Genomic DNA, 15829 nt, shown 5'->3' with positions numbered 1-15829 from the left:
GCAAGGAGTGTGTACCGGTGCGTGCATGCATGTGTGTGTGTGTGTGTGTGTGGACAGGAGCTTTTCCCAGCGGCCAGAGCTTGAGGTTATCATTATGTACCTGTCGGCCGCTGCGATGCTAATGCTAATGCATTCTCAGTGGCTGCGGTTTAGGTCCCAGCGCTGTGCTAGCGCGCTTGCTACTCCTCCCCAATTAGGTGCTGGGGGATGACTGTTTGGGGTAGGGGGGGACAGGCCTGGGCTACCCGGGGCCCTGCGGAGAACCGGCTTACATTAGTCAAAGAAAACAGACTGAGAGTACAAATTGTGCATACATCGGAAAATCCCACTCTTGATTTGAATGATTTGATTAGAGACCATCGTATCCCTTGCAGGGATTGTACGTGACCTATTACGTCCAGTGGACCTTTTTAAATAGGCACTGCACACTTAAACCGGTTTTTGAAATGCAAACTATGTGACTACACTGGGACGGAAAACATCAATGCTGATGTGAATGTTGCTATTTATTACTAAATGTATAAGGAATCAACATGTCGAGGTCCACATATACTGTTTTAAATTGGACCCTTTTAACGCCGATACTGACATGGAGTCGACCGGTCGGATGCGTATCTACGTCATTCAATTTATGAAAAAAAGGAAGGTTCGCGCCCCCTAAACAGAGAACCGCAGATGTCACGGATAAGCTCCTGCCCCGTATAGACACCGGGTGGACTATTATGGGTGTGTGCTGCAACAATCATGCAACATAGTGATCAGACCACCTCGCCCACACCTAAACATTACAAACAAACAGCGACGAATCAAACGGCCCTGCACAGCTCCGCTACCGGAAATGTTTGGAGGTTGTATATTTGTGATGAAGTGAAAAAATACCAATTTAAGAATAAATACTCAAAAAAGTAGAAATACACAAACTGAAGACGTTTTTGCTGGAACAAGAGAAAGTGTATTTTGTGACTTTAACCCTTGACATAAATATGTATAACCTACATACAGGTCAAATGTTCAAAAATAGATATGCAATCAGATGTACCTCCAGCTTTACAAACCCACTTTATCAATCAAGTTGTAAATGTGAATGGCTTCACTCCGTCAATCAGTACAAGCAACAGTATTAGTGCTGTGACAGTTGTTTCCGCCGCAGAGAAAGATCTTTACGACAAGGCTTTTATGGCCACTAAAGCTCACGATGTGCCATTAATGTCACTCGTTGGACAATCATTACTACAGTAATGTACAATATTTGAAGCGTACTGATTAGGCAAGATAAAATGACATGCAAACTCAAACGGAAAGACTCATTACCCATTCAGAACACTACTGCAAATCAAATGTCCCCCCTTCTAGTTTAAAAGCTTTACATTTTCACAGATACACTGATCGATTGAACTGATCTGATTGCAAAACCCCTCAGCCTACTCATTAAAGAGAACACTGACAATTACAGTAGAGGTAAGAATAACCATCGCAAATGCAGCTCACTGGCACCGCGTAAATGTCATGGCATTTTCCAGGCTTTGTGTTGCTGTTTGAATGTGTACATTGCAGCGGCATGTGCTGGGCGGTAAGCTATATGGCGGTCAGGTGGCCGCTATAAGATTATACACCCTCTTCCCTTTGCTCTTTGAGCTTCTGTGTGTGCGTGCTTGTCTTTGGACAATGTGGTTACGAGATACGTCTGGCAGGGCGCAGCACAGCGGAGCTTTAAGGTGATGTGTGTGCGCGCATGCTGTGGCATGTGTGCACGCGTAACCAGAGACAGTGATTAAACGTTTTGAAGCACAGATGATCCAACAGGTGCTCGCTGTCTCTTGTCCTCCCAGCCTTTCTCTCTCTCTCTTTCTCTCTCTACTTTGAGCCCACAACTCCTTTCTCGTCTCTCTTCTTGTGCTGTGGGATATTTTAAGCAGCAAAGCCCTGTGAGTTTATTGTCTTACACAGAATCGAGACGTACATGTTGAGCATAGCTTTGTATCGCCTTATGAAAGCAACATGGTGGTGTCAAACTTTAGAGCTGCACGCATTCATTAGAAATCAGGGTCAGGGAGCCAACATGTGTTGAAACAAAAGCAATTATTTGCATACTTTTGCACACATACACACGCACACACACACACACACATCATCAAAATAAAAAGTTGTTTAATGAAAAGGAATATTGTGGGGCACTGCAAGTCATTTGTCATGCCAGCTCCTGGGCTAAAGTTGTACTTTAGTGCCACCTGGCACTGATATTCTACTGTTGGCGTGACATATTGTGCTCCTGTCAATTATTTTAGGGCTTGATGACGCTGACCCGAGGAAATTAAAAAACTTTACTACTTCCCACAAACAAAGATGATGAAATAGAATGATTGATCTTTTTTTGTTCATTTTCTTTTTTCCCTTTGCTTCTTCTTCTTAGTCAGATCTGGTTGCTGTTTCTTTTATAATTGGTCCCGAATATGCCGATCTAAAAAACGATCTAAAAGGGAAAAGAAACATCAAGGAAATTTTTTTAGTTATTAGTTGGTTTGTTTTGTTCACTTTTAAATTTAGAAATTTAAAAAAAAAACATTCAACACACTTTTTCTTTTCTTTGTGGTTTATACGTTAAATTACTAATTTCCTGTAATTCCTTTGTAATGTCCATTTTGAAAGTCCACTCCAATTCAACTCCAACTTGAGGCAGTATGCAGACACAGTTTTACATTAGCCAGATGGACAGAGAAGACACAAACATACAAATTGAAGCCCAATTTGCACTTAAGCTGACTCCACTTGTCACACGAGAGGGGACTGAAATCACACAGAGACCAAAGTAGTTAAAAGAAGGTGTGATAAAACATGCTACCTGCCGGCTTCCATCTTCAAACTAGAACGAAGCAAAAGAGGAGGGAGAGACTGGGGTAGATTTAAAACGAAAGAGTGCAGGAGAGGAGAGGAAGGAGGGAGATGGGGTAGTGGGGGAAATGACGCTATGGATTAACTGTCCTTCATGCTGAAAATATACATCCCAAGGCGCTTGGAACTGAATTATTAATTCAAATTTGTCAGAGAAAGAATGAGAGAAATCTATTGACGGAGAGACGGGGCCTTTAATGGTCTCATTAAAGGGGAGGCTTCCCACACCAGGCACCTTCTGTACTGCTGCAGGAGTTTTCGGGGCGATGGAGAGTTGGAGGGGGCGGGGGGGGGGCACTTGACCCCCCAATGATTTTCTGTCACTTTATCATAAACAAGAAAGGTTGACGTGCCCCTCCACTCCCCAACGCTTTCCCTCCACCACCAAACAAACCCTGTGTGTAATTAGCCGAGGGGTGCAAAAGTGCACTGAATGTAAACGAGGTTCACACGCATGGATTGATGGAAAGAGACAGCATCTACGCACACATGATACGTCGCGTCTGCCTCTTCTGTTGCTGACCGGTACAAAAAAGGGGTGTGTGGGGAGGGGGAGGGGGGGGGGGGGGGGTCAATTCCAGCAGACCCTGGAGACTCCCCACACATGTACAGCTGTATTGATTTCTAATTCATTCAAATTTGGGTTTGTTTAGTTGTACTGCTACATTACCCCAGATTACACCAAACAGTGACTATTCTTCTGGATAATTTTCCAATTAGATGTGAGCAGGTCATCCAAGCCTCAGCGCCATTAGCTGCGTGACCGGGAGCTGTTTTGGTGGAGGGACGGTTAACTGTGTGTAAAACCCAGATGGCATTAGCAGGGTGAGAGAGCATGGACCTGTGGGTGCACTGCCCCGTCCAAGGTCCGTCCATTGAAGGGCGTTTGGTTCAGCCTCGAGGGGGACCAATGAAAGGGGCAATGAGAAACAAAGGGGGTGGGGGTCGACTGGAGGGACCACAGATTCATTGCCCATTCAAATCTCTTAGTTTCCCTCTGGCAAATAGATTTTCATAATGCTCAGACAATGAGATGCTTTTCACCCCAGCAGCATGAGTCTGCAGCTTGATAACATGAACAACAGTAATACACACAGTATATACACAATATTTTAACCCACAAAAACAGAAAATTCATTGAGCTCTTGAGATGAGAAGCTTCGAGGAGTAGACTAATTGTTGGAACTTCTTTGTATCGATATGACAGCAAATAATTACCTCCTTTAACGTAGATTAACACGTACCATCCTGTGGTAAGTCTGACCTATCACTTTAATACCTACATCATCCACCCACATTGTGCCTGTCTTTTAAAGGCCTTCAAGTCCATAATACCACAGCTAAACAGAGGATGGACAACAGGAAGTACATTTGTTTTTCCCTTCATATCGGGATAAACCCCCCAGCACCTTCCAGCATAGTCAATGAGGAGAGCTTGTCTCCTTCCTGCTCGGAGCGCCTTTTCTCTTGTTTATTTTATGGGTCCTAAGGCACTTTTCCTTTCCTCTAAACACCTCTCAACCTCTCTCCATTGCCCCGCTGAACCCCCAAACCCGTCCTTGGGCGACGGGACTGAACCAGCCACTACTTGGCAACGTTGTCGGAGGAGGTTGACATTTGACTTAATATATCCCTGAATGGACCGCGCTGGCGTAATGGTCTGTCGTACCCTGCGCAGCGTTTTCCCCCCTGGGGGTTGATGAGACGGAGCGCAAATTGAGCCTTCATGGTGTATTCTAACACACTGACAAGAGCCGGTGCACACCGGGGGGGCCACCGATTTCCAGGAACTGTGAGACAATTGATATTATGCGTCGTTAGCGCAGAGGATAGTTGGCCTCTGGACACGCAGCTCCATGTTAGCTTGTGGGCATAGCTACAGTGTATAACTCTATGTTGGTGAAACAAAGGGTACCTTTTCAAGATAATGGGTCACTATTGGTGGCTTATTGATGCCTTTGTTAAATAATGACACAACTAAAGATGGGAAAGGAAAGACATTTCCTAATTCACTACGAACATACGCTAAGATAAAACATATTGATGATTGGTCTTTTTTTCGTTATTTACAAAACAATTCATGTCAGTATTGATTCGTAGAAAAGGAGGGCAACACCATGAAGGTCTGTGAGGAGAGACTCTCGGAAAGCTACTTCATTATCCCACTTATTTAAATGATGACAATGTTTAACATCCCGTCTACAAACATTCACGTTTTGCAGCGTTTGTCCGTGCTTCAATTCACTGTTATTAGAGAGCAACATTCAGTTTAAACGTCCTTCCCTTGCCTCCTCTGATTGGATAATCTCAGGGTGATGCTAGTTATCCTTTTAGCCTCTGTTCTATTAAGTCTCAAAGAACAACCATTTAATGTTAAGGAGAAATGAACATCAGTTTACCCCCCCATGTATTTTTGTTCGCCTGTAACGTGGAGGCGTTGTATCTAAGAAAGGCAATTCCCCAAATGGGACACGCAGCAAAACAAGGAAGCTGAGATCTCTGGGGAGAAGGGAAACTTGTTTGCTGGCAAGCTCAGATAGATGAGGGAAGCAGAGTCTCCTGTAGAGGAAAAAAACAGACACACACTTCCACGTTTGAATGATGTCAGAGGAGAATTCATCTGTGTGTTTGTGTGTGTGTGTGTGTGTGTGTGTGTGTGTGTGTGTGTGTGTGTGTGTGTGCGCAGCAGCGCGAGTTTGTGGTACTTCATAACTTTATTGTAGTTTGAGGGTAAAATGGCCGGTGAGGGAGGCTGCTCTCCTCCAAAACGAAGCCCAGCGGTGCACCGCAACTCTGATCATATCCCGAGGGACGCGGTTGGCCGTGCGGCCGTTGCCCCTTGCCCCGTGAACGTTATCTGCGTTGATTGGCCCTTGCTGCCCTTTTTCTTAACACCACACTCGTGCACTCTCACGCAGGCCAAATTCTCCAAGCGAACACACACAGCTCCACCGTAGCTCATTGTCGGCTGTGCTCAGTCCTCACGTTGTCCCGTCAACGCGCCCAGTCAAAGGTTGCTGGGTACTGTTCTTTCAACGCCCCAGCCTCTGATTGGCTGTCAGGCATATTAACAATGAATGAAGTAGCAGTTGACAATGTTGACCTGGTAACAATCCAGTAGGGTGCAATAAAGAGGACTTGGCCAGGACACGGGTTCAACTTGCTCTTTAAAGCACCGCTGGAGCAGTAAAAGGTGCTTCAGCTTTGATGGTGTTGCTATCTGAAGAGGTGGCGGCCTCAATCTCCACCTATTCAGGAAGGGAACAGTTTGTTTTCCACTCACGTTTAATTGACCAAGTTTACTAACAGTACTTGCCACAATAACTGTTTATGACCCGAGAGTTTGGCAAGAAGCACAGGTTGTGAAGTCGGAAAGGTACACTGACTTGGCAGCATGTGACTGAGGTTTATTGATTGGGGCACTAAAGGTGGACTGTGAAAGACCAGGGTGTTATTTTGCCGTACCTAACATGACTGGAAACAGGTCATAGTGTGATGGCGAAACAACGTGATGGAAAATAGAGGGCAGAGGTTGTCAAAGGTATGTCTGACATGTCAGGCTGATTACCGTAAGAGTGATTCATGTTTTATAAAACACATTTTGGGCTTCGCAAAAGGTTTAAGTGAATAAATCCAAGCAAAAAGAGTTTACCCTCCAAATGTATTAAATTATCCTTATTTGCACAGCACATAATCAGCCATTTATGACCTTTTTCAACCCTGTTGTCGTTTAAATTTGGGGCAAATTCCAGGTCTTACTCATCTAGGATCTACGCCTCACTGCAGAGTGAGGTTTGCTTTAGCTTCCTACAGCCATAAACAAAGTGCTGTATGTTTGCCTGAACTTTGACACCAAGTGATTTTTTCTAAGTTTCTACCAAACAGTGTCCAGTCTGTGAGGCAAAAGCAAGATCAGAGTGTAGTAATGCAGCACGTATTTGCATGAGTGAATGTGCGGTGTGTCTAAATGCTGTATGTGTCCCTGGAGCAGGTGGATTGCAAGGGGCTGTGAAAGAGTGTAAAAGAACATGCGGACACACACACACACACACACACACACACACACACACACACACACACACGCAGCAAAGCTTGTCTAATTAAAAAGCACAGCAGTGATTTCAGGGGCTTTGTGATAGAGAGAATGGATGTGTGTGTGTGTGTGTGTGTGTGTGTGTGTGTGTGTGTGTGTGTAGGTCGTTGGCTTCAGCATGATCGCCCGTCAAAAGAAACAATGTATTCCGTGGGACCTCAGGGTTTCCAGTTGAGTATTCAGACGCGGCGCTGCAACGAGCTGTGGCTGTTTTATGTGAAAAAAAAAAAGTTGATAATTAGTCCCAGAGTGACTGTACAATGAGACGGAGAGCAAAAGATAGAGGGGGAGGGTGGAGGGGGGTGGGGGAGAGCGCTTAGCACACTTAATGCTCCGACCTGACACTGTCTGGGAATCATTGATCAATTGTTTTTTTGCCCCTAACCCTTTTCTTTCTTTCATCACCCCTACCGTCCCTTTGAATGATCAGTGCATTTGAATCAAAATGATTTTTGATGTTAATAGTAACAAATTAAGTAAGCTGCTTTATTTGGTTTTGGTTTGATTTTGACAGTGTGGTAGTAGGTACAGTAGTAGGTATCAAACTATTGTCACTTTTTTTGGGAGGCCAAAGGATCAAATGCTACTCTGGTAATAATTAGCAATTAAAATGTTCTCTTTTCCTCACTTTCCACTAATGAGTTTGACTCTGGGTACTAATCCCCCCCCTCACCAAACATCCACACATACACCCATCAAACTCTTCGCCACATGCCTACACTTTTGCGCCACACACAGTCAACATTATGATGAGAAACCATGGCAACACCTCATATTTTTTTGCTGTGGTCTGGGCTCACTTTGTCATTTTGCCGCACTCTCTAATATTGAAGTGATTATTTTGCAACATGATCTGTATTTGCTAGGGACACCCACACTGCCTGTACTGCAGAGGAAACTTTTAGGACATGGTGTCACACAATTTTAAGATGAAAAAATGAAGAAGCTACAAAATACATACTATTGAAATCACTTTCTTTTTTTGGGGGGGGGGGGGGCATTGCATTTGGAGGTTTTTCCCTTAAACCCTTGTCTCGACAGCATGGCCTTCAATAGCAAATGATCCCTCAGACCAACATGTACCTATAATACAAACTTCCAGGGTTGTAACTGAGGACACTGATGTGATTTTTCTGGGAATTTGGAGGTTTAGACATCTAATCAGGAATAGCTTGTTCTTCAATTAAATACCTAAAACATGATGTGTTTGGTTTACAGATTCCAGATTTAGATTCAAATGACAATATTTAGGGAAAGGAAGGTACAAATCCCCCAAAAGGTTGTGAAATAAGGGCTGATTAGAGTGCGGTGGAGGGTTGAGGACTGTGTTCTTTAATATTATTAAAAATCCACTTTTTGAGCAATACTTAATTCCATGTATTTGCCAGAATGTGTTTACTGTGCAAATAAGACCATTATTTGTCTCGTTGACCTGCGTAGGACGTCTGTGTGTTAGGGCCTAAAGCCCTCACTCTGCAGCCTTATGTAAGGCCCCATGACTGCTTCTCGGATGTGCTGGTGGTGTGGGAGCAGTCTGATAGGGGGTCAGACAGCTGAGTGGCGGCAGGAAAAAGCACATGCCGCGGTTGTTGGCAAATTCTTTGTCACCTCCTCCCTTTCCTGCCCTCAGCGTGGCCTTATTTAGCCCCTTCCGTGTCACCCAGAGGTCACAGTGATCGCGCACATGGTACACACACATACACAGACAACACAGGAACAACAGACACACACACACACACACACACACTCACATTCATATTGTAATAGCATGGTAGAGTGCATCATAGATGGAAGTGCCTTCAAGGACCTGCTTCTCATTCTCTAGACCTCATTAGCTGCTGATTTATCTCCCCCTCCTTCCTCTTAATGCTCTGGGTGGGTGGATGGAGTGTGTGTGAGTGTGGGAAGGGGGAACCGTGTGAGAAATATTATGTGTATTTCCATGGATTAGTGTCTGTATAGGTGTGTGTGTGAGTGTGTGTGTGTGTGTGTGTGTGTGTGTGTGTGTGTGTGTGTCTGTGAGAAAGACCAACCGTTAAGATGGTATCTTTTAGTGAGGTTTGGTGTATGTGTTGGTCTGCAGGTGTCAAACAGACTGTCATTCCACATTATCCCACTGTGAGAACATTCAACCTGGGGTCAAACAGATTAATAAAAGATCACACACACACAGACACACACACAGGACCACTATCTGATTAAATATTCTGCAGCCCTGCGCTTCATAATCATGACAAGTACACACAGCGCTCTTGTTCACCATTATCCATTTAGCACATTTTTGTCTTGTCTTGCAATAATCTGTTCAAACCCCCAGTGAGCTTATTATTGTCAAGGAAAAGTGCTTATAGCTGCGCGTAAAGGAAGGATTTGGGGAAAATGCTGTATTTTTGACAAGGAATTAAAAGTGGAAAAAAAGACTTCCCGTCAAAATATGGAGTTTATAGTAGGCCGACTCTGCAATTTAAGTCATTACTGTTTCCCAAATACATTAACACTGAATACAACTATATATATACACACCATATATATGCTTATTTTTACTCATAGTTACAACATACTGTGTTTTGTTACATTGTATCCAGGTGATGCCATTAGGTTAAGGAGCGGCTCTGGTAGTAATATGGCTGTAACTCTGTCCTACATAATTCAGTGACTCCTGGGGAATTTAATCTCTTGGGTAAAGAACCATTATTTTTGCCTTTACCTGATTCCCTCTACATTCTCGTCTCAAGAGATGATTCACAGGAAGAAAAAAGTAGATGGAGCAATATTTCGTCATGTGGTTCATTTTGAAGTCCTTTCCGAAGTAAAAAAAAAAGCCAAACATGTTGAGTTGTACCCCTGAGAGTCCTAATTATTCCAACCTTTTTGTCTTGAAATAGGAACCATTATGACCCATGTATTTGTCTCCATAACGGCACTGTGAAACATGAATGTGAAAGAAAGAAAGAAGGAAATGTGTTGTCGATGTTCAAAAGATGTTCCTAATCATAGACCTCGATATTTATTTTATTGATGTTGCCATTTGCAACTCAATCAGCTTCTTCGAGTTGCAATTATTGATCATTATGTCCACCTCCAAGATCCTTTCATTATTGTCCCCATAGTTCTCAACAGCACCGGGATTGTTCATATGTAATCTTATCTAACCCTTGATTTGTTTGCTCCTGTAGATGTGAAGAACCTGGAGAACTTCCACCTGGTAGAAAGCGTCCAGGAGCAGGTCAACGCGGCGCTGTTGGACTACGTCATGTGCAACTACCCGCAGCAAACAGACAAGTTTGGCCAGCTGCTCCTCCGGCTGCCAGAGATCCGAGCCATCAGCCTGCAGGCCGAAGAATACCTTTACTACAAACACCTGAATGGCGACGTGCCCTGCAACAATCTGCTCATTGAAATGCTTCACGCCAAGAGAGCTTAGGAGGGGACCTCGCCGCAACATGACGCAGCTGTGCACACATCCTGAGTTTTGCTGCAGGCCCCCCCCCCCCAAAAAAAAAAAACTCCAAATAACTGAACCTCCGGCTCAGACTTGACTGAGTGATGAGCTGGTGGATGGAGAGCAGAGAGCAACTCTTGTCTACATTAAAGCTCATTATGATTTTCAAGTTACACTTTGGATTACGGCTTTGGACGAACACGCGTGCGCAGAGACAGATCCTGCGCGTGCAAAAAAAAAGAAAGAAAAAGGTCTGAAGGAATCAGGCACATCTTCTCAACCACACAGAAAGGGACAATACTGGGAACGAGAGGGAGGAAACGAGAGAAAAAAAAAAAAAAACACTTGAAGGGGACACTGCATTTGGCACGAGAAGGGATCTAATCGTCTGTGCGAGCGTCGAGACCGGCCCGCTGCAACTTAAAGAATTAACAACCCCTGACTGTTTTAGAGCTCCTGGCATATTGCACGGCTTTTTTTGTGCTGAGAAGGGAAACTGAGTAGCACGGGCCATCTTTTAGCGAGCTTTGAGACGAGAGTGGTGGCCGATTCTGGGTGACGATCCTCCGGTGTGCTCTCCTTCACTGAAACCGGCTTTCCGCCGCCGTTGGTACTGTGAAGACGAACGGAAAAGCAGTCAACCCGGCCGGGGACTCTTACCTGCCGACACATCTGTTCTTTGAACTCACATGAGACGCCTGCCGCAGCAGTTTGAGCCGAACCTAGAAGGTTCGATGTGACGGTTTCAAAATAAACGTTGAAAAGAGTAAAATTCCTTGATGAACAAAATAATAAACAGGCCGATAAGAAGAAAATGCTGACATGTTTGTTTTTTTTCTCACGTGAAATGGTAGTCATTTACTCCTCATGGTCACCGTGTGGTTCCCCTTTCTTATTCCAACACCCTGAAACATTTTGAACTATGTACCTCAGAAAGACCAGTGTTAAATAAATTCAATTAATAATGTTAGCTCAATAAGTTGTATTTATTGCCCTTTACCTGCAAGAAAAGAACAAAAAAAAGCTTGTTTTATTATTTCATTACAACTGGAACAAACAACGTGTGATTCTGGAGACGGAGAACGATTGACCCTGCGTTTGTCCGGAAAGACCAAAGCTTGCTGCAGAACAGAAGAAGGAAATTACAAAAAAACTTAATAATCAGTATTATAAGAGAAAAAAGATTTTTGATGTCACAGTTATGTGAGTCTTGCCTTATTTCATTAACATGCTAGATAACCGTGCAGATGTGAATGAAAATATGTACAAATATATATATAAAGTATTAATGTTGTAAAAATAAAAAAGGATAATTCAACAGGTGTTTACATTAATATGGTCATATGGGAGAGAACTGTGATGAAGCATAAATTGCAAAGCAATGATTTCCTAAAAAATGAAAAAAATGAAATGAAAAAAAAAAGATCCCTCTGGTTTGCTTTCTTTGGTGTGTGTACAGTGTTTATTTTTTATTTGGTTTTGAGCAGTACTTAATTATTGTCGTGAGACACTAAAATCAAAAAGGAATCACACTTAAAATATTAATTTATATCTGTGTCATCTGGCATTCAAACATTTGTTTCTTAAGCGTTGCTGTATAAGGATTCCGTTTCACTCTCAACCTTTTTGTAGACTTTTTTTCTTTTTTATTTACCGTGCTTTGGACTTTTTTTATGTATAGTATGTCACTGGTTACGCTTAATAATGAAGATAATTTATTGCTTCTCTGGGTTTCCATCTTTGTGTTACATGACGTGAGGTGTCTGCGCCAGAATAAATTTGTTTACTGTCGCATGTTCCTGTTTTGTTTCCACAAGTAGTACAGTGATGCAGGTCTGGAGCAAAATAATGGGCTTTAAAAAGAAGAAAAAAATGAAGAAAAAATACCCCTCGCCATTTATTTGGTCTTTTAAATGTTTACGCAAGTCAGTATATTGACAAGAGTATTGTATTAAGGCAAGTATGTGTGAAAAATGTTTGTGCTACGTTAGTTATTATTTTCAACCTGATCATCAGCATTATTCTTTACGGTTTGCTCATATACCAAAGACTTTTCCTCTGTGAGCTGTGGCTTCTATTGTTACGACCAAAATGAACAAAACTTTTTTATATTTCAATTTTTCTTAAAAGTGGCACCCTAAATTATTCTCATGTGGAGTTTTTTCCACATGTACCGTAGTTGTTGTTACTGTCTTTTGTTTTCAAAATGTGCCAACACTTTCCTCCCACAACAGCCTGTGGTGTTTATTTGTTTAACTGTTGGCATTTGTCAATTACTGTAAGTCATAGAACGATCAAAACGAATTCAATGGCATGTTTAATGTACAGAGCAATTCCCTTGAAGAAGCCGTCCGTGGTCCCGGGCTCCATTTTTCTGACGCTCTCATAGACTTCGTCCATCGATCAGACAATCTCTTATCACCCACTTTTTCAAATTCTGTGTCCGGTTTGCAGCTGCGTTGAACTTGGTGTAACATACATGTTACCTCTGTACCACATGCAGGCCGTACAGTCACGCACATCAACACAGTGCACAACCTAGTGCCGGATCCCCATTTTTTACTGCAGGGCAGAAGAACTGCTGCAGTTTGGCACCAATCAGGAGCTTGTCTTTAGATTACGTTAAGCTTTTAAGTTTTCTGTCCCGTCCCGAGTTTAAGGGAACGGTGTAAACTGTCAACAAATGTGTCAACGGTTTGCTTTTCAATCTGTAGCTGCAGTAACTTTCTACACAGACTTGCACACAGGATAAATACTCTACCAAGGACTTAATCGATGACCACCTTTGCGTATTCATGTGCTCATGTATGCTCTCAGATGTCCGCACGGACAAAGGATCAAAATGCTGTTTTTTTTTTCTTTTTCTCCCGCTTGTCATAACTTCCTGCGGACGTTCTGGTTGCCCTCATCACTGCCCCTGTCATGGGGAGTGTCCCTCTGAGGCCAAATACATTTTCCCTCATATTTCAATAAATAATGATTATGCTTATAACATCGGAATCTCGCTTCCTGCACACACCAACGCTGTCCAGTTCTATTAAATGTGTTTTTCTCAAGGGGTGAAACAAAGGATAGCTGTTCCAACATTCATGGAATAACGTTTTAGTAAAACATGCTGGATTGCGATCAGATGAGAAATCAGTTGTTCTGCTTTATCCCATTCGGGCCTTTATTTGATAGTTTGAGAGTAGGGAGACGGGCATCCAGAGCAGGAAAGTGATGGCTCCAATGGGTCGCACATTGGAATGGACAATTTACAGTAATGCTTTCACAGCAAATGTACAGAAAGTGGATCAATGAAAAACTTGCAAATACCGTAAAACAACAACAACAACAACAAAAAAAAGTAATGAATTTGTAATAAAACCTTAGAAAAACGAGATTAAAACCATGGTTGAGTAATTTAGTTTTTACTTTCCGGTACTGTAACTTAAAAAAAAGGCAAAAGTGTCCCTTATTAGATATCTGAAAGTAAGGTATGCAACACAACATCTCCACAGTGATCACAGTTAAACAACTGTAAAAGAAAATGTAGCTGTAACTCAACTAAAACATTTCACTTATTGTGATACAAAAAAGAAAAGTCACAATATGAAGCTAAGCTCACAATCACCATCCAGGTGAGCCAACGTGGACGAGGCCTCAGCTTTGCTGAGGCGCCGGGCCGCGAGGGAAACAGGAAGCTGTGAACTCCAGCTCCATGGGAACATGAAGACTACAACCAGGCGGCAAGGCGGCCGCCTCCGAGGGAGGAGGCTCCTGGATGGGAGAGGGGGAACGGTAAGTGGGGACGGCCAATTCAAACGAGGAAAACCAGATGAACATGTTCAGAGAAAATACCCACAGTCGGTCTGTTCTCCTCTCAATAACAACAGTAAAGCCGCACAGTTCACTGGTCGATTTAGGAGGCCAAGGGGAGGTTTTACACTTGCGTATAAGAGAATATTAAAATACACAACATAGTATAGTAACAATTATTATAAGTCTTTAGAAATATAGATTTTTAATCTCAGTCACTATAGCCTCTTACTTTGAATGACAACCTTTACTCCTCGTGACTCTGCAATGTGTGTGTCTGCAAACTGTTTCCATTTGAATATTTGTCTGCCTCTTGTATAAGTATACAATGCATTTTTAAATTGAGGGAATAGCTAAATACCGAATCTATTAACCAGGTTAACCTTAACTAGAAAATTCATTCAAATTAACAAATTCGAAGAGCAGCTTGGTTCGCAGTGTCTTAACCTTCAACAGCAAAAATATTGGTGATGATACAAATTAGACCTAAATGATTTTCTGAAACGTAATTATTGTGTCAATACATTTTTGTTAAAAGGTTTTTAACAGAAAAGGTTTTGTGAAAACTTTATGGAATCCTGTGATAACAAAAAAAGAATTGTTTTTTATATTCCCAAAATCCAACTCGATTTTCTTCACATATATTCCTTTCAATGATCCAACTCTCTTCTACCTTGCTCTCAGTCACATGTATTCGTGTTGAGGATAAAATGGACATTTTTTTCTTCTAAAATAAAAAAGCTTGCTTCCTATATAAATGTAATAAAACCAGTAAAAACATCCGAACGAGTCACAGTGCGGCAGAAACTGCTGAAAATGTTTGTGTTCATTAATGTCTCTTGTATTTGTTATAACAAACCAAACTTAATACTCTATGATTTTTCATTCATTTATTCATGAAGCGAATGAATATGAGTATTTGACCGCTGAGGTGTTGACGGTAGTGTTCTGGTGCAGCATAAAGGATGCTGGTCACAAGCAGGCGAGAGGCCGGCTTGATCCCCGACGCACCACGTATAGCAATCCTCTCTCGGAGCTCGGCTTCCAGTGCCTGGCCTCCTGTCTGTAAATGTGTTAAACCTGCTTTCACTCGCCCTGAATTTGTATAAATAATGTATATACATTTATCCGCGGACTCTTAACAAGTGCAGCCTCCGGTGAAAATACTCAGAAATGCACGCTCTGCGCATCCCTGAAGGTGGACATCAGCTCCACACAGAGATCAGGGGGAAAAAAAAAGAAAACACAAATGAATAACTTGCCAAAAGCAACGTGTGAACACACACAGTTGTTTTTGTTCACACACACACACACACACATACAGCGCAGTCAGATTCTTAGCAAGTTCTGCTTTTTTCCGTCACACAAACAGCCCCAAGTCGTGTCTGCCAGTGTTATGTGTGAAGCTTTTAAACTCTGGAACCACATCACTCGTGTTTACCGAGATGTGCTTGTATGTTTCCCTGCATTTTCAAAGCGCAGTCAAAGAGAAAGAGATTGAGGGCACAAGCAAAACAAAAAAAAAAAAAAAGCATTTGGAAGTGTTCCAAGACTGAAGAAAAAGGTGCTGAAGCTGAGCACTGGAATAGGCTGAGTGGTATTCAGTG

The 15829-nt window shown here is 42.5% G+C and overlaps 2 protein-coding genes across 6 annotated transcripts in view; one reads left to right on the top strand and one right to left on the bottom strand.

Moving 5' to 3' along the window:
* Positions 1 to 12215, top strand: part of nr5a2 (nuclear receptor subfamily 5, group A, member 2) — a 57875-nt gene extending 45660 nt beyond the window's left edge. The window contains exon 7 of the mRNA XM_040184949.2: positions 10159 to 12215. Within this exon, the coding sequence (XP_040040883.1) occupies positions 10159 to 10406 (248 nt within the window). The 3' untranslated portion in view covers positions 10407 to 12215. The remainder of the gene's footprint in view (positions 1 to 10158) is intronic.
* Positions 12216 to 13566: 1351 nt separating this feature from the next.
* Positions 13567 to 15829, bottom strand: part of LOC120824260 (adhesion G protein-coupled receptor D2) — a 68464-nt gene continuing 66201 nt past the window's right edge. For all 5 annotated transcript variants that reach the window (XM_078108282.1, XM_078108280.1, XM_078108281.1 and 2 more), the window contains one exon: positions 13567 to 14183. In XM_078108282.1, the coding sequence (XP_077964408.1) occupies positions 14067 to 14183 (117 nt within the window). In that variant the 3' untranslated portion in view covers positions 13567 to 14066. The remainder of the gene's footprint in view (positions 14184 to 15829) is intronic.

The sequence above is a fragment of the Gasterosteus aculeatus genome, chromosome 8 (assembly GCF_964276395.1).
Source record: "Gasterosteus aculeatus chromosome 8, fGasAcu3.hap1.1, whole genome shotgun sequence".
Taxonomy (NCBI): Eukaryota; Metazoa; Chordata; class Actinopteri; order Perciformes; family Gasterosteidae; genus Gasterosteus; species Gasterosteus aculeatus.
The sequence above is the reverse complement of the archived record's forward strand: the minus strand, read 5'-3'. Positions and strand labels throughout refer to the sequence as shown.